We start from the raw sequence: 17,531 nt of genomic DNA, 5'->3' as shown, positions 1-17,531 counted from the left end.
TACTTACTTTAAATTTAAGTGACCCTTTGAAAAAGATGATAACATATTTATTAAAAATTTAAAATCCCAAATTTATCAAAACAAAACTATTTGTCATATGATACAACTATCATAGCAATGTGCCAATGCCCATCCATCAATTATTGAATGGAGAAACTAAAAATTTATTTTATCATTTTTAAATAATATCTCGTAACTCCGAAATTTTAAATTCAACTTAACTCGGCTCAACCCATTTTCAATCGTACCCCGTAACCGAAGACACAAGAGTCAATTACCACATGACTCACTAATGACACAATCTCTCACATTACGCTATCTAAACACATCATCAAACTTCAAAGCACAAACTAGGTAATAAATCAACACATTATCACCATTCTCATTAATATTTTTAATAAAAAATATATCAACAATTAATGTTCCTACTCTGTTGCACACTTGCACAAAAACAAAACTCACAAGGAAAATGAAACTCACTAGAACCTACTAATCCAAACCCATTTTCATCTTCTTCCATCCAATTTTGTTTATTTGTTTTTTTTTTTATATTATCCAATTTTTTTTTCTTTCACCCCTTTAAAAACCTCTCACTCTCCAAAATTCATCACCCCATTTCAAAATTCAACCCCAATTAATTTTTTTTTTCCATAAATTTTCTCTCTCCTAAAATGTGGGTTCCATGGGTGAAGAAATCCTCTGTTCGCACCCACACAAGATCACCCTCCTTAACCTTGGATGACCACCCTCCATCTTCACCAATTCATCTACATTCTCCCTCTTTAAAAGACATTGAAACCCTCTTCAATCAGCACCCTTCTCCATTACTAACCCCACTTCACAAGCATTCTCTCTCCTCTGCTTCCTTCAGCCCGGCCCAAAGCCCGGCCCACCACTCTGTCTCCTTCAAGGACATCAACTCTCTTCTCTACGATGACCCGACCCGAACCACCCAACCCAGGAAGCCCTCTGTTTTCAACCGGGTCAGAACATGGGCCCACCGTCAGGCCCACCAGCCCGACCCGCCTCCAGACTCGCACAACAAGGTGGTCGTCTACTACACCAGCCTCCACGTGGTGAGGAGGACATTCGAGGACTGCAAAACCGTCAGATCAATTCTTAAAGGGTACAAGGTCAAAATGGACGAACGAGATTTAGCGATGGATGCGAGGTTTGTTGATGAGTTGCAGAGGATAATTCCTTCTTTTTCAGGGAAGAAGGCGAGTTTACCGACGGTTTATGTTAGTGGAAAGTACATTGGTGGGGTGGAGGAGATCCGACGGCTGCAAGAGAGCGGAGAATTGAAGAGGATGATCCGAGGGCTGCCATTGGATGAAGGAGGGATTTGTAAAGTGTGTGGAGGTTACAGGTTTGTAGTGTGTCAATGGTGTGATGGAAGTCACAAGGATAAATCTGGGTTTAAGAGTTGTTCAATGTGTAATGTCAATGGTTTGGTTCAGTGCAATTTTTGTACTTCTGTTTTGTTTTGATGTACTGAATTTTTGTTTTTGAATAGGAAACAGTGAAATGGTAAAAAAAAAGGGTCTTTTGGAGGTTAGTGGTAAAATAGGTAAATGGAAAATGTGAAGGTAGGTAGCCAAAGGTAGGATTATAAGAGATTAAGAGGGGTAGAAGATTTTTATTTTACTCAATTGCTAAACATCGCCCGCGAATCTCCACATAAAGCCCACAAAATTAGAGTGAATTGTCACTTTTGCCCTCAAAGTAAAAAACACAATTTCTTCTCTCAATTCTCTACTTCCACTTTCTCTCTCTAAAAAACTTTCCGAGCGATGTCGAGGCGGCCCGGCAAGGAAGTGGCGGCACAGGCGGCGGGTGGACAGCGGTTTTCCGGCGAGAAGGTATTTTTTATTAATTTTGTGTTTAATAATTAAAAAAAAAAAGGTCGGAGGCGGTGGCGGCGCCTAGGCCAGACGCCACCACCACGGCGGCGGCGTCTAGCCCAGACGCCACTACCACGGCGGCGGCGCCTAGGCCAGACGCCGTGACGGTGGCGGTGGCGTCTGGCCCAGGCGCCAGAACCACGGCACCGACGTCTGGCCTAGGCGCCGCCGCCGTGGTAGTGGCGTCTGGGCTAGACGCCGCCGCCACCGTCACGGCGTCTGGCCTAGGCGCCGCCGCCTTTTTATTTTTTTTTTTAATTTTTTTTTGGTTTTAAATTTGAAATTTAATTTTCGAAAATAATTATTTTTTTTTGATTTTTTTTTAAATTTGTTTTTCTTTTTTTTAATTTTAAATTTTATGTTTCTGATTTTTTTTTTATTTTGTTTTAAATTTTGTTGGTTTTTTTTAAAAAAATTTTATGTTCCCTTTTTTTTGTTATAAATTTTTTTTAAAATTTTGATGTTCTTCTTTTTTTAAGTTTTTATAATTTTATATTTTTCACTTTGTTTTTTCCAATTTGTTTTTTTTGGGTAATTTTTTTTTTTGCTTTGTTTTTTCCAATTTTTTATTTATTTATTTATTAGGTTATTAATTTTTTTATTTTTAGGTTGTTAATATTTTGTAATGTTTTTAATTTATTTTCCATCATATGTATATTGTTTTATTTATTTATTTTAATTACTTTTTTTATGTTTATATTACATGTTTATATTGCATATTACATGTTTTGTTATTTTGTGTTAGGCATCGTATTTTCGTTCTGGGGCTGGGAAGAGTATGGACATTATGAGAAGTACGATGAACTCAATGGAGAGCTCGGGGCCCAGACACGTTAGATCCCGTGGTATTTCGGCCTCGGCTCGTAGAGAACGGGTGCACTATTCTGAGGATGATGAAGATGATGATGGTGATGAGGAGGAGGAGGAGGAGGATGCAGATGAGGATGTGGACGATCAGAGTGGACCATATGATGATTACGGTCCATTCAGTCAGAGGCTTGATGATGTGTATGAGACGCGTAGGGTAGACGTGCGTAAGGGTAGAGATGGTAGATTTGTTAGTAGATCTGGCACATCATCTGCGTCCACTGTGTCTGCGGTTAGCAGAAAACGGTCGAGGGCCGTTAATGATTCTTGGGTGGTGAGGGGCGAGGTGGCTGGGGGACCTATAGACGGGAGTGTGATTCCTAGCTTTTTAGGACACATCGCTACCCGTATTTGGGAGGACCAAGAGCGGGCTTTGGATAGCGGCATTTTGAAATGCCAAACCCGGGAGAGGACTTGTAACTTCTTGTGTAGTTGGGCTGAGGCTTGGCCGGAGGAGAGCGAGATGGTCGGCCGATTGAGGGCCACTAGAGTGAGCCACCTTCCTGCCACCATGCATGAGAGGATTGACTCGACGCTGATCACGGCTTTCGTTGAGCGATGGCAGCCGGACACGAACTCTTTCCACCTTCCGTTCGGTGAGATGACGATCATGTTGCATGACGTCGAGGCCATCCTTGGGATTCCCGTAGAGGGAAACCGAGCATCTGTTGTCACAGATGCGGATCAGGCAGATTTATTGGCGGAGCTGTTGGCGGTGGATAGGGCTGCGCTGTACACAGCGGCACTTGGTGTGTGGGATCACGGCGGTGTTAAGATCGCAGCAGTTTTGCAGCGATGTTTGCACCCCACTTCACGTAGGACGCAGGACACACAGCTGGCTGCATATGTTTTTCTTCTTCTCGGGTGTACCTTGTTTCCGGATAAGAGCGGAAACAAGCTCAGGCCACGCGACATAGTTGACGCGTGTGAGCCCGACAGAGTAGGCCAGTTTTCTTGGGGGTCGGCTACATTAGCGTACATGTATCGCCAGTTAGGATTCTCGAGCCGGGCTGATGCGGCAGGTATCACTGGATGTATGACGTTGTTACAGACGTGGATATACGAGTATTTCCCGGCGTTTCGACCACACCGCGACCCGGTTCCTATTGGGGATGGCCAGCCACGTGCTTGTGCCTGGTGTAGAAGCTGCTGTATAGGGTTCCTTCCCTCTGACCGTTCAAACCTCAATTTATGTCTGACGTTGTAGATGTGTCTTCGGTTTGGCTGGTCTTCAGGAAATTTCTCCAACACAGATGCTAATATTTTAGCAGGCTTCACTTGAGCATCACTCATTTCTTTTACAATTAGTTTCGCAGCAGGACTTAGGCCACTTAACTGTCGATGACCCACTTCATATGCGATCATCTCATGGTTGTGATACCCCCATTTACCGTAACTCTTCACTTCCCAACCGTCACCCCTTTGCTGTTGTCGAACCTTTACTCTGAACTGACACCCACAACCTTTCCGCTTTGTATCAAACCGAATCGCTTGACTGAAATCTCGTTCCTCTCTTTTGCGATAACGGTCGCATCTCAAAATGCGATCCATTCTACCATCCCGTTGAGATTTATGAGTTGCTACTACTAAACAAAAACCTGATCTAATTGCAACCTGTTTCGCCCAATCAACCGCTTGTTGAGCATCTTCGAACAGACCATCGTGTACAAAAATCCCACTATAATCATTTCCGTCTCCACCATAATCCTGCAACAATAACATATAAATATAATCACATAAGAGTAGATTAAATTAATACATTTGACACAACATTAGCACAAAAGCAAAAACAATAATAAATTATAAACAACAAACAAAGAAATAAACAAAAAGTATTCAAAAAAAAAAAAAACAAAACACAAAAATAAAAAACATAAACAAAACTTTAGATTAAATAAATAAAAATAAACCAAAAAAAAAAAAACAAAAAAAAAACATAAAACGAAAAAAATTGTAAAAAAAAAAATAAAAAATAAATAAATTAAAAACAAAAACAAATTAAAACAATTAAAAACAAAACAAAAAAAAAAGAAAAAAATTGTAACACAAAAAAAAAAAAAATAAACAAATTTTAAATTAAATTAAAAAAAAAAAAAAAAAAAATAGTGGTGGCGCCTAGCCAGGACGCCGCCACCGTGGCGGTGGCGTCTAGCCAGGACGCCGCCACCGTGGCGGTGGCGCCTGGTCAGGACGCCGCCACCGTGGCGGCGGCGTCTTGGCCAGACGCCACGGCCACGGTGGCGGCGTCCTGGCCAGGCGCCAGAGTTACGGTGGCGGCGTCCTGGCTAGGCGCCACCACTACGGTCACGGCGTCCCGGCAGGACGCCAGCCGCCAATTCGTGGTTTTAGATGGCTTCGTACCTCCTTTTCCGGCGTCAACGGCGTCTCTCCGGTGCATCTACCCGACGTTGAGGGCTCTTCGGTTTCACTCGGCGATCCAGTCCTGCTCCACATTTTTTATGAGTGAAAAATTTTATTTTCGGTAAAAATTAAAACAAGGGCAATAATGTCAACATTTTTAAAAAATGTGGGCTTTATGTAGAAAAACGCGGGCGATGTTTAACAAATCCCTTATTTTAATGTGTAAGAAGAAGGGGTCTTATCAAATTGGACTTTTTCATAATTTCATTAGTTTTTTTTTTTTTTTTTTTTTTTTTTTTTGAATAGCAATTTCATTAGTTACTTTGGCCTAGATTGATAAGAATAGACAAATTTGATGGTATTGAATTTAGGCACAATTTTAGTTTATGTTTGTGATACCAAATTTTAAGAACATGGAATTTAATAGTGGAATACAAATATTTTCGATATATTATACATTTTTGTTTGATTAAAAGTTTCAATAATGTCGTTAATTATTAGTGGAGGGAAAATGTGTATTATATCTCCGAAAAACTCAGGAAGGCTTTAAGCCTGTGTTACTCGGACACTTCATTTCACCTCACGTACCAGTGTCGAACTCTTGACACCTGCACACTTCACTTTTAGTTTAAAATCATGGAATTTTTTCACAAAATAGCTGAGTCGGGCACTTGAACACGTACCCAAATTAGACATGGGTACCCGATTCCAAATAACATAGCTTTAAGCTATATGTTCGGAAGTTTAAATTTTTTCCCACAAGTCACAAGTCTTAACTACAGAAATTGTGAATTGTGATACACATATGAGGGAATTTTTTTCCCACTATATATATAGCTTGGCATGAGAAAATTCCAAACAAGACAACAAATAACTCTAGGTAAATGTTGTGAAGACGTACGTAAATCAATTCAATGTCAGCTCCTATATAGTAATGTACAACAATATCTGATTATTTAGGTAAAAATCCCCGTATTAAAACAAGGTTAATTTTTAAATAACCACCCAAAATGTAACCATTTTTAAACTAACCACCCGTTTAATTTTTTATTTTAAATTACCGTGAAATTTTTTCTATGGAGGCGGATGCACGATGCTCCGTGCATCCATTTTCTCTTAAAAAAGGCCGAATGAATATTCCGTTGTTCGGTAAAGAACATACATGTGTTTTGTAAAGAACATATAGTTATTTCATAAAGAACAAACCATATAACTGTATTGTAATGAACATATAGTTGTTTTATAAAGAACATATAACTATTTTGTAAAAAAAAACATCCAACTTCATGTTCTTTGTATATATCTAAAGAACATCTGTAGAGGTGATCAACTTCGACCCGGCTCAAAAATAAGGGTGGGTTTAGACAAGCCTAAAAATGCTTTTTTTAGTTAAAAATCCAAACTCGGCCCGAAAAAACCCGAAAAACACTCTACATTTTTCGGGTTTTTTGGACACGATATATTATGTTAAGGCCCAGCCCGACCCGAACTTTTTATCACCTCTAATGATAATATAATGTAATGAACATTATTTTCATTCAACCACCATAATCTAAAGACAAAATTCAAAGAACATTTCAAAATAAACAATTAACATATGTCACAAATAAAAGTACATTATTCTGACAATCAAAGAACATGAAGATAAAAAACATTATTTAACTGCACGTTATGTTCTTTACAATTTTATAACATGTTTTTTGCACTTTAAGTGAATGTTCTTTACATTTCTATACAATGTTCTTTACGATTCTATAATATGTTCTTTTCACTTAAACTAAATGTTCTTTATGTTTCTATGCAATGTTCTTTCCGCATTTTTTTCGGAAGAGATGCACCATGTGGATCGTGCATCCGCGTGCACAAACCACGCATTGAAATTATCATCCCTTAAATTAAATAAATGCTTAGATTAGCACCCATTTTAAAAATTGGGTGGATTTTCTATGTGTAGGCCCTACCTAACACTTATTTTGACCTTTTGACTGATTTTTTTTCCCTCGATTTTTCTCTTTAAAAATGCTCTCTATACTTTAATTCACATTTTCTTCACCAATTCTACCAAGTTTCAAAGAGAAAAATGCATCATATATTAAAAATAAAATTTAGAGTTCACATAAAAATTGAATAATAAAAGGGCTACGTGAGGAAGAAAAATTAAATTATTATTATTAGATGGATAGACTTTTTCGAAAATTGACATTAATAATAAAATAGGAGATAGATTAGAATTTTAATTAAATAAAATAAAATATCATGATGACATTATTTATACTTTTGGAGGGAAATTTTTTAATAACAACTTGACATGTGTCTAGTTTTAGAAAAGGATGATGTAAGCGGTTGTTACTTTACTATTAAAAAATAAATATACTTCAGTATTAAATTATAGATAGATTATAGATTAGGAGATTTAATAGTAATGTGCAGTATTATAATGAAATTTCGCACGGCCTTTGAAGCCCCATGTTCAAGAGTTTTCAAAAGGAGACGGCTGATTGAGAACCCCAGTGACATTGCCAGTATGTATTTGAGATCTGATTTTATCCTTGATCTCATAGCAGCATTACCACTCCCACAGGTAAGTTGGTTATCTATACAACAAGTTGTTGGTATTCATTTGTCATAATTTATAAATATACAGTAAGATTTTGAACGTGTGCTAGGTGGGCGATTACAAACCTTGACTCATAACAATTGGTTGTTGTTGTAGTGGTGATTGAGACTGCACTTGATAAGGAAGACACCTATTTGATCCCTCGTAACAACAATTGGGAAGGGGTTGAAACTTAATCATCCCGAACTGATCCTCGAATCCAGATTAGCCCAAAAGGTGAAATGGGTGGTGAAACACAAAAGAAAAAAAAAATACCTCATAATTTATAGGGAATAAAATTGATAATTTATTAGTAAATTTTAATGTCACGGTCCATTGCAAGATATTGAGTCCCACGAGTCATATGAGGAGGGTTGATGTGGGGTTTAACCGTTTAAATGAGACAATGGACTCTTCTACCTCCTGAGCTAATTTTTGGGATACCTCTCCTAATGTCTTGTATTAATAGGGCCTATGAAGGTGAGGCTAGTGCCGTCCGGAGCTAGGAACCTTCTCCTCTTTTCTTTTTGGGAATTATTTGTGAGATATAAAATGTTCTAAATTTGCAACTAAAAGAATCAGAGGTAGTATAATATAAGTACATATTTGAAAAAATGAATCGAGGGCTTAATTTTAGAAAGTTGCACATAGCTATTGCTATGGGTTAGAGTTCAACATGACAACTTTTTATTGGCATGTTTCAGACATGGCCTACTAACAGCCTAAAACGATACAAGGGCTTGCTCGACCCTAATTGGATTCAATTGCAATGTTAGAAAATTATCGCTCACGTTTAAAATTTAACACTATTATCTTTTGTGCATCAGTGCCAGCAAATTATTGACTACATATTCCTTTCATTTTGTCAGTTGCCTAAGTTTGCTCCAGATATGGCTACTTCTCTACTAGAGGCTATTTGCCAACACCTAAAAACATTGTCCTGTAAAGAAGGCACATACATTGTGAAGCAAATGCTCTTCATTTTCAGTGGTGAATTGGAACTTTCTTTCACACACACGGGAAATTCCTGCTTGACTATTCTAGGATCATCAGGTGAATGTTGTGGCCAAGAAATAGTAACATGGGCTTCTCAATCCACAACTTCAATGGACAACCTTCCTTCTTCGACTTGGACTATAAAGTGCCTCACAGATGTTGAAGCATTTGTGCTACAAGCTTATGATATGAAGATTCTTGCTACTCAATTCGCGCACAATCAAGAGTTTCAGCGTGCTTTCAAGCAGCATTATCCTTAACTTGGATATCTGATATGATAATGAGTTCATGATACTGCTGAAATTTTACTTTTAGGCTTGTAGCATCTCATATTGTTGGTTCAATTGAAGTCTTACTAATGGCCTATGAATGTTAGTAGATGTTGCTAACATGTTTTGTGAATGCATTTCACATTGAAGAAATAATTCTTGCTAGGTATTGTGTGTATATGGGGTCTCAAATTCTCTGGAGTGCAGGATTGCAGGAATACTGGAAGACGTGATGTTCATATAGCAAAAAAAAGATGTTTTTTTTTCCCAATTTCAACAATAAATTTCCTCTCCAACTATAAAACTCTTTTGCATATAACGGTGTAGATACTTTTTAAGTATACTGGAATTCAAGTATTATTTCAATATGCAATGAGAATGAGTACTATTACAGTGTTACTTGAAGGTGTGGCCCGTCACATATTAGACTTCGGCACTACTATATATTTTAAGACAAGGAGGTGGGAGGCTAGGAGCAGTGTAGTGGAGCATCCGACTCCTTCAAGCTAAGAAAAAGGATATGGTTTTCCTTTTTACACAAGATTGAGTTTCAAGGACCAACCTATGAAGGACCTATTCTAACAACTCTTCATTGACATTTGACAATATGTTTTTCAAAGAAATCTTGAGATGGGAAAATAAACAAATATCATGTTGATGAGTGGTTAAAGTTATTGTTAACGATTGATCAATAATCACCTAGACTTATCAAAGGTTAACGTGACCAGAAATTGGGATTGATCAACCTAATTAATACCACTTGCATTATATTGTTTGGGACTTAGCAAGATTCTTCAAAGACTTGTAAAAAAAGAATTGACCTGGTGGAAGTTTAATGAAGAAAAGTCATTTAAAGAAAAGCTACTCAAGTTTGCAATTGGTTGAATGAACCGTTGTAGTATTGAATAAATTCAAACTTCAATTATATTATCACTATATTTTGTTGTTTGGTTAAAAATGAGCTATATTGACTTAACTTGATCAATAAGCTTCAAACATAAACTTTTGTCATACTCCCGCCGTCCCATAATTACAGGCAAATAACTCTACAAAGTACGGTTTTTAAGGAAGATGGAAAAAGTAGAGGAATATTGTATAAAAAAGATAAAAAGTGAAGAATGTGGTATATGGATAATAAAAAGTTGAGAATATTGTACGGAAACGTTAAAAAGTAAATAATGATTTTTTAGGTATGTGTGTAATTTGTGTGAAAAAGAGAAAAAGTTAGTAATGATTTTTTTAGGTACGTGTGTAATTTGTGTGAAAAAGAGAAAAAGTTAGTAATGATTTTTTTAAGTATGTGTGTAATTTGTATGAAAAAGTTAAAAAGTAAGTAATTATTAGGTGTTATTTTTAGTACTCGGTAATAGGAGGAACATTTTAGGACGGATAGAGTATTTCGAAATAACATCCATTCACGTCTCATGACCTACCTAACATATCTCTTATAATGTGTCGAAGACTAAGGGCTACCACAAGTCCATAAGCAACATGCTGGGCCGGCCATGCCCAAGTGCCCACTCAAGGACAGAGGGTGAAGAGTCCTCCTTGATAAGTTGATAGTAAGAAAGTACAAAAGTCATTAGTCACGCGAGTCCGTCAACATAATAAAATCAAACAAAATAATGATGTCTGGACTAACACTTTTACTCAGTCTTCAGCTCAACGTAACATCCAATATTCTTACACATCACTTTCTCCCTCCATTAATTCTAATTTTCTCTGATTTTTTTTTCCAATCACACAATTACAACTGTACTTTCCTTTCCAACATTATTCCCTGTTTGTTTTTCTTCAAGTCAGCCTTCCTTTTTCAAAAAGTCTTCCCTCCTAAACCCCATTTTCTACCCCCTACTACCCTTCCATAATCACCATCCTTTCTCTCTCCAAACACACCTTTATCACTCTGTTTTTCCTACCCTTTATTATAAGGGTACCTTACCTCAATTGGGTATCTTTATTAGGTAATTAACCAAGTCCAAAGTTTGAATCTTTAACTAATACTTGCCAATTGGGTATTTTTCTGAAATTTTCAGAATTTGAGATTTTGAGGGTTTCTTGTGGAATTGGAGCTTATTTTAAAGACTGGGTCAAATCAAAACCCAGTTTTTTTGGGGGCAGTTTTTGTTGAATTTTGGTTGTAAACTATGTTTGGTGTTTGATGAAAGACAGAGAAAATGAATGATTATTGGTGGACCAATGGGTTCTTTACATGGAGCATGCTGCTTTTACTAGCTATTTTCCAGCTCAATTTCATCTTTTCTTCTTCTCTCAATCATGAAGGTACTTAATTCTTTCAAAAAAAAAATTAATTTACTAGTTTTGGGGTTACATGTTGTAGATTAATTTTTATGTATATGTTATATGAATGATAAAGTGATTATGTAAATGACAATGTTATTTTTGGGGTATCAATTAAGAACGCAAATTCTTGTATAAGACGGTCAGACCAAGTATTAGTTACTCGGAAAATATCAAATGTTAAGCAAAATACATAAAAAGTTACCATTAAACGAGCTAAAAATAAAATTATATTGGATGATCAAGTGATAATTTTTGAATTTGGGGTGATAAAAACAGGAATTGCTCTATTAAAGTTTAGAGAAAGAGTGGTAAATGATCCATACAAAGCACTGTCAAGTTGGAAGGAGGAAAATGGAGAAGCAAACCCCTGTTCATGGTTTGGAATTGGGTGTGTTGGTGGACATGTTGTTTCCTTGTGAGTTCTTCTTTTTCTTCTACTTTTTGAATTTTGATTGTTTCTTTTTGTTTAAAGCATTACATTTTTCCGACATGATTTTACTTTTGTTCTCTTTACTTTTAATGATGTTGTTGATATAATTATGCTTTCCCCGTTTTAGGAAAGGTTGTTAACTGTTAAGAGTTTTCGATTACCTGATCAAACTTGTGAGCTTTTTGTCATTTATATGAAATTATTGGCACTAATCTGAACTTGAAGTGAAGAAAATTCATTTTCTTCTCAGCAAAACAATGTGGAAGTTTTGTATGCTCTATAGCTTTTCTTCAACTTGTCACTATTAATATGACTGTTTTGAGGGCAATATGAAGTTATAAATCTAATAACAGTACATCCTAAAGTTACAAGCTGAGAACAGAAATATTGAGGATAGCTTATTACAATGTCAAATAATTACAGCTCTTAAGTATTGATAAGTACCTTCCTGTAACAAGCAAGAGAGGTAACTTAACGGCTTAGGCTTGAGCTGGTAATCAAGCTGACTTAAGCTTGCTCAGCTGGCGCATGATGTTTGGTTGCTTCTATGCCTTCTAAGTTCGAATCCCCTGACTTGCACGATGTTATAGGAGCTAGTTGATTGTAGTGGTATACTTCCACAAGACTTATTTGAACCTATTTACCTGTTGTGAAGTTTTGAGCTCGAAATTTCTGAAACAAGTGAAATCAAGGTGTGATGAATATAGCCACACTTAATCATCATAACATGTTAGGTGTAATATAATAGGTATAGTGGTACACTTGGACTATTATTGTGCTGGTGTTTGTTGAGTATTCAAGTATACATTCATTCATGTGTTGTTTATGTCCTAAGATGTTGTAAATTTTACAGGAACTTGATAAATCTTTCCCTTGAGGGAACACTAGCTCCGGAACTTCACCAATTGCTACACATAAAGTCTATGTAAGAATATACGTAGTATTAAAACATATGAAGTGTAATACTGTATATAATTTTTGTTCTCTTTTATCTTGCATTTATGTCACTCTGAAGTCTTTTGCAGCATATTAAGGAACAATTCCTTTTCTGGATTCATACCTGAAGAATATAGAAATTTGAAAGAGTTGGAGTTGCTAGACTTGGGTTACAATAGATTTTGCGAACCAATTACACACGAAATTGAACAAAACATCCCAAACCTGTAAGTTGCTGCAACATTTTTGCGTACATACTACAGAGAATATTCTAAATATAATTTTGTTTGCTCCTTTAGTCATTATGTCCCACCCTTGTTTAATCAGCAGTTTATTAAACAACAATGGATTATCCTGCCACATGTCTCCTGATGTAGAAGATACGACGCTTCTTGAAATTCATGAAGATAAGAGCCAGCTGAGAAATTATCTGGAAGTATTTGCACATCCCAGGTAATGTGGGATGTTTCACATGACTGTAGGGAAGATTTACAGGCCTATTAGCAATACATCTACAAGAGAATTTCTCTTGCTGCATGTTTAAGAATTGGTTTTTGCATTAAAATTCCTCTTAAATGAAACTGCTTAGCATAGAAGTAATCGAGATTAACCAATGTGCTTCTTGAGGGTAAAATGTTGTTTTCTTTGGTGAAGTGCTGATGACAACTTGCTCTTAACCTTAGGCAAAATGATCATGCAGAAGAGGTTGTACATTCAAGGATACTACAGGAGCAACTTCAAAGTGAAGCTCAAGGTTCTGAGCAACTATTTACACCTGATGAGGCACGTGCAGGTGGTGAAGCTAATCATGATCATTCTGCTGGATCTCCAGATGGAAAGACCCCACCATTTCTTAGGCGAGAACCCCCACCCCCACCCCCACCCCGACCAGATTCTTTACCAAGGTTAATTCCAGCACCTAATTTGACAAATGAATCCCCACCACAACCACCGCCTCCACAAACTCCCCCTACTTCATCAGCTGATAATTCAAGTAATAAGTTAATTCCAATAGTGGCTGGAGCAGTGGGCGGATTTATTGCATTGATTCTAGTTAGTTTGTTATTATTCCTATTACGAGGCAACAGGATCAGAAAGGCAACAGGATTGAGTGGTCAGCTTAAGAGACCATTTGTTGCAGGTTTATATGCTTTTCTTCTTCTTTTTTTTGTTACTTGCTTCTTTTATGGACACCAGAAGTTTAAGAGAATCAAAGTTGTGTATAATTTTGTTATTTGAACATTAGGTAATGATAGATCAGATGGACTCAGCAGTGATAAACCAAGCTTTATTGAAGGTTAGAATCTTCCAAGTTTTATGTCAGCTTTTAGATTATTTGTTATAACTAATCATGTATTGTTTGCTACTTTTTTTTTACTACTTTTGCTAATCCCTAAACCCTTACTAGTCTAGACTAGCTAATTAAGGATTATGCTACATAGATTCATTCTTCTGGAGTTCTGGTACAACAGGTTCCCTACTAGGCAATCACTGTTGTTGCCTTTGTTTTTAGCAGCATGTTGAACTGCTAATAAGCCTTCAGTCCTTGAAGGGTTATTATTTGTTAAGCAATACCAAGATACCATAATTTTAGCTTCTGTGATGATTAATCGAGAACTATATCTTTATTTTATTTTTTAAAAATTATGTTCTTTCTTTTTAAAGTATATTTTTTACATTTTCATGCACAAAAGCTTAATCATTAAGAATTCCATTGCAGGGATGCCAAATCTGAAGAGGTCTGAGCTTATAACTGCTTGTGAAGATTTCAGCAATGTTATTGGATCATCATCTATTGGTACCATATACAAAGGAACATTTTCAAATGGAGTTGAAATAGCCGTTATATCTCTTGTTGCAACTTCTGCCAAGGATTGGTCAAGAAATCTGGAAACACAGTTCAGGAAGAAGGTAAAATTGATACCAAAAAAGTAAATAATTTATAAACATTATCTTGGACTAAAATGCTTACTTAAATAGATTTTGTTCCCTTTTTACCTTCTCAGATTGAGACTTTATCAATGGTGAACCACAAAAATTTTGTCAACATTATAGGCTATTGTGAGGAAGAGGAGCCGTTCACTAGAATGATGGTTTTTGAATATGCTCCAAATGGCTCACTCTTTGAGCATTTGCATGGTGAGTATCTCTAGCCCTCCTTGTTCAAATCTAGCTTCAGAGTTCAGATAGTGGACTAGAGAAATGTGGTGATAAGTAGATAAATTGTGTGCCTTTTGGTCTATCATCGTCTATAAAGATTGAAGCAACAGTCTATGCTAGATTAGCAACTAATTTCGGTTTAATATAATATGAAACAAATAGTTCCTGAACCTAAGTACTGATAGGATTATGACTTTATGCTGCTAATCCAAACATTGTCTTGCATAAGATTTACAAAGTAATACCTCAAGATTTAGAACAAATAAGGCTTCCAAAATAAAGAGGGAAAACCGAGAGAGATAATCCATGTTGAACTAGTGGAATAAGGATTATGATCAGGACTGTAATATTTCTGTTACCTGAATGAATTTATTCTCCTGGTGATTTTTTGCAGTAAAGGAAGCCGAACATTTAGATTGGGCTATGCGGTTGAGGGTTGCAATGGGAATGGCATACTGCCTTGAGCATATGCACCAACTAACACCACCAGTGACTCACCCAAACCTCAACTCATCAGCTGTGAACCTCTCTGAAGATTACGCAGCAAAAATTTCTGATTTCTGCTTTTGGAATGAAGTGGTTGTTCCACGAGTGCAGCCTTTGGCTATTGGCTTGAGCAGTTTAAGCACAACACCAATTACCCCCGAGAGCAATGTCTACAGTTATGGCTTGTTGCTTCTAGAAATGATGACTGGTCGTATCCCTCATTCTGTGGAGAACAACTCACTTGATGGTTGGGTGTTGGAGTATATGAAAGGGGAGAAACCTATTAAAGAAATGGTTGACCCCATGTTAAGACATTACAAACCTGAGCAGCTTGATAAAATTAGTGAGGTAATAAGAAAATGTCTTCATTCTGAACAAAATAGACTGACAATGATTGAAGTTACTGCAAGATTGAAAGAAATAACAGGCATTATACCGGATAAAGCTGTACCACGATTCTCCTCTCTTTGGTGGACAGAACTTGATGCTCGTTCTGTAAATGGAACCTAGAAGTTATAATACATGGTTTTTGAGTGTTTTTGCTGGTTTTATTTATCTCCAAATATAAAGCAGTCACATTTTTTTCATTTGCTTGTTACAGTACAAATTTAGCATGTAAAGTTTGATGTTGTATTTATGAAGTATGTAGTACACTTGATGATTCTATATTGCTATAACTATATGAAGTTCTATATTTTTTCCAAAAAAAAAGAAGAAAAAAAATCCATCTGTGTTTGTTGTCTGAAGTTGGGCTCTCCAAATTTCTGATGCATGACTTTTATAATAGAAAGTCAACCTTTCATACAGATTGGTTAGCAAAGTCCGAATCCTGTCTCCAAATTTTTTTTTTAAGGGCACCTACAAAAAAACATCTTTTACAGTTGTACTTGGATAATTTATTGGCATAAGTTTCAAGAGTTAAATTCCCTTAAATAAGTACAGTATAATGTAATTTTTTTATCAAAATTTTCGCAAGTGTTCTTCCTTTCCTGTACAAGAAACTTGGGTGGAACCTTCAGATCATCTTCACTTTGGTTCAATGGATTTAAGTCATCAAGGTGATCAATCATTTGGTTTAGTTCGGATCTATTTAAATCAGCCTTAATATAATAAAATAATCAATATAGATCATATCAATTTTCAATCATAGTTAATTAGCCAATTAGGTACATATCCTTTTTCTGATCTAGGTCTACTTGAAACCTGGATAACACATAACAGTATAATCTATAATGCAAGAAATCACAGATTGGTCCGAATGGCGGTGAAGTGATCTGCACCTGATCATGAATTTAAATGAATACTTCTATAAATTTTTTTAAACAAATTATATTCCATATGATGTTCTTCACGTCAACCACCACTACTTTTGTTTTTGTTGATCTTCTCCTTTCTCTGCAGGCTGCAGTAGTTGCCTGCATGTCCAAAGTCCATTTTCTGAATTAAAAATGGGTGTTGAAGGTTGACACTAACCTTAGTAGCACCCACGTACGTTGAACAATTAATAAGATTATAAACATATAAATACCCCATATTAATCCCTCTATTTCTAAAACAAAAACATAATTTAATTTTCCTCAACACAAAAACTAGAAGAAAAAAAAATGGCAAGAACCCATAATTTGTTTCTGTTGTCAGTTTTGCTCCTAGCTGTAGCTGTTACTTATGCAAGCGCGGATGGATATGGAGAGCATAAAAGTTCGTATCCAAAACCATATGCACCACCTAAAATAGTATCTGATGTTGTAGTGGAAGGGGTAGTCTACTGTCAGAGCTGCAAGCACTCAGGATCATGGTCTTTCCAAGATGCAAAGCCCATTGGTGGTGCTATAGTCAGTGTTACTTGCAGGAATTACAGGAACAGAATCACCTACTACAAGACCTTCACTGCAAACAATGAAGGCTACTTCTATGCTCAGCTTCAGGGCTTTTCCATGAGGCATCCATATCTGGATCATCCTCTTCAGGCTTGTGTAGTTAAGCTGGTTTCTTCCCCTCTCGAAAACTGTGATGCCTACACTAACATCAACTATGGTGAAAACGGAGCTAAGCTTCGGTTTGAGAAGAAGAAAATAATGTCAAAGAATTACGACGCTGTGGTTTATGCTGCTGGTCCTTTGGCCTTCCTCCCTGAATACTGTACTCCTGATGAATACTGATTTATTGTGTGATTAGTTTATTACCCTCGCCTCAGTTTATTAACAATGGCGTATGTATGTGAC

General features: G+C 36.6%; 3 protein-coding genes across 4 annotated transcripts; all 3 read left to right on the top strand.

Moving 5' to 3' along the window:
• Positions 1-7,440: 7,440 nt before the first annotated feature.
• On the top strand, positions 7,441-8,984 carry LOC110733703 (probable cyclic nucleotide-gated ion channel 14). The gene is made up of 3 exons (XM_021913789.1): positions 7,441-7,467; positions 7,525-7,713; positions 8,556-8,984. Exons 1-3 carry the CDS (start codon positions 7,441-7,443, stop codon positions 8,982-8,984), a joined length of 645 nt encoding a protein of 214 aa, XP_021769481.1.
• A 1,669-nt stretch (positions 8,985-10,653) lies between these two features.
• On the top strand, positions 10,654-16,034 carry LOC110733478 (probable inactive receptor-like protein kinase At3g56050). Of its 2 annotated transcripts, none has more exons than XM_021913532.1 (10): positions 10,654-11,276; positions 11,574-11,712; positions 12,581-12,652; positions 12,753-12,890; positions 12,991-13,116; positions 13,347-13,804; positions 13,910-13,960; positions 14,384-14,574; positions 14,670-14,802; positions 15,218-16,034. In XM_021913532.1, the coding sequence occupies exons 1-10, from the start codon at positions 11,171-11,173 to the stop codon at positions 15,817-15,819; spliced, it is 2,016 nt and encodes a 671-aa protein (XP_021769224.1). In that variant the 5' UTR covers positions 10,654-11,170; the 3' UTR covers positions 15,820-16,034. The 2 variants fall into 2 exon arrangements, with proteins under 2 accessions (XP_021769224.1, XP_021769225.1); XM_021913533.1 differs by having other exon boundaries at positions 10,656-11,276; positions 12,994-13,116.
• An 879-nt stretch (positions 16,035-16,913) lies between these two features.
• On the top strand, positions 16,914-17,468 carry LOC110733702 (non-classical arabinogalactan protein 30-like). Its single transcript, XM_021913788.1, has one exon. The coding sequence runs from the start codon at positions 16,914-16,916 to the stop codon at positions 17,466-17,468; it is 555 nt and encodes a 184-aa protein (XP_021769480.1).
• The last annotated feature ends 63 nt before the right edge of the window (positions 17,469-17,531 follow it).

This window comes from Chenopodium quinoa, unplaced genomic scaffold (genome assembly GCF_001683475.1).
Source record: "Chenopodium quinoa cultivar QQ74 unplaced genomic scaffold, ASM168347v1, whole genome shotgun sequence".
NCBI lineage: Eukaryota > Viridiplantae > Streptophyta > Magnoliopsida > Caryophyllales > Amaranthaceae > Chenopodium > Chenopodium quinoa.
The sequence above is the reverse complement of the archived record's forward strand: the minus strand, read 5'-3'. Positions and strand labels throughout refer to the sequence as shown.

Bases quoted from the DNA above. Each gene is read 5' to 3' on its own strand.
- LOC110733703 (XM_021913789.1), top strand. From the start codon at position 7,441: ATGTGTCTAGTTTTAGAAAAGGATGAT. The intron at 7,468-7,524 runs GTAAGCGGTTGT...ATTAAATTATAG, and splicing joins TAGTTTTAGAAAAGGATGAT to ATAGATTATAGATTAGGAGA. The intron at 7,714-8,555 runs GTAAGTTGGTTA...TTTGTGCATCAG, and splicing joins CAGCATTACCACTCCCACAG to TGCCAGCAAATTATTGACTA.
- LOC110733478 (XM_021913532.1), top strand. From the start codon at position 11,171: ATGAATGATTATTGGTGGACCAATGGGTTCTTTACATGGAGCATGCTG. The intron at 13,961-14,383 runs GTTAGAATCTTC...ATTCCATTGCAG, and splicing joins TAAACCAAGCTTTATTGAAG to GGATGCCAAATCTGAAGAGG. The intron at 14,803-15,217 runs GTGAGTATCTCT...GATTTTTTGCAG, and splicing joins ACTCTTTGAGCATTTGCATG to TAAAGGAAGCCGAACATTTA.
- LOC110733702 (XM_021913788.1), top strand. From the start codon at position 16,914: ATGGCAAGAACCCATAATTTGTTTCTGTTGTCAGTTTTGCTCCTAGCT.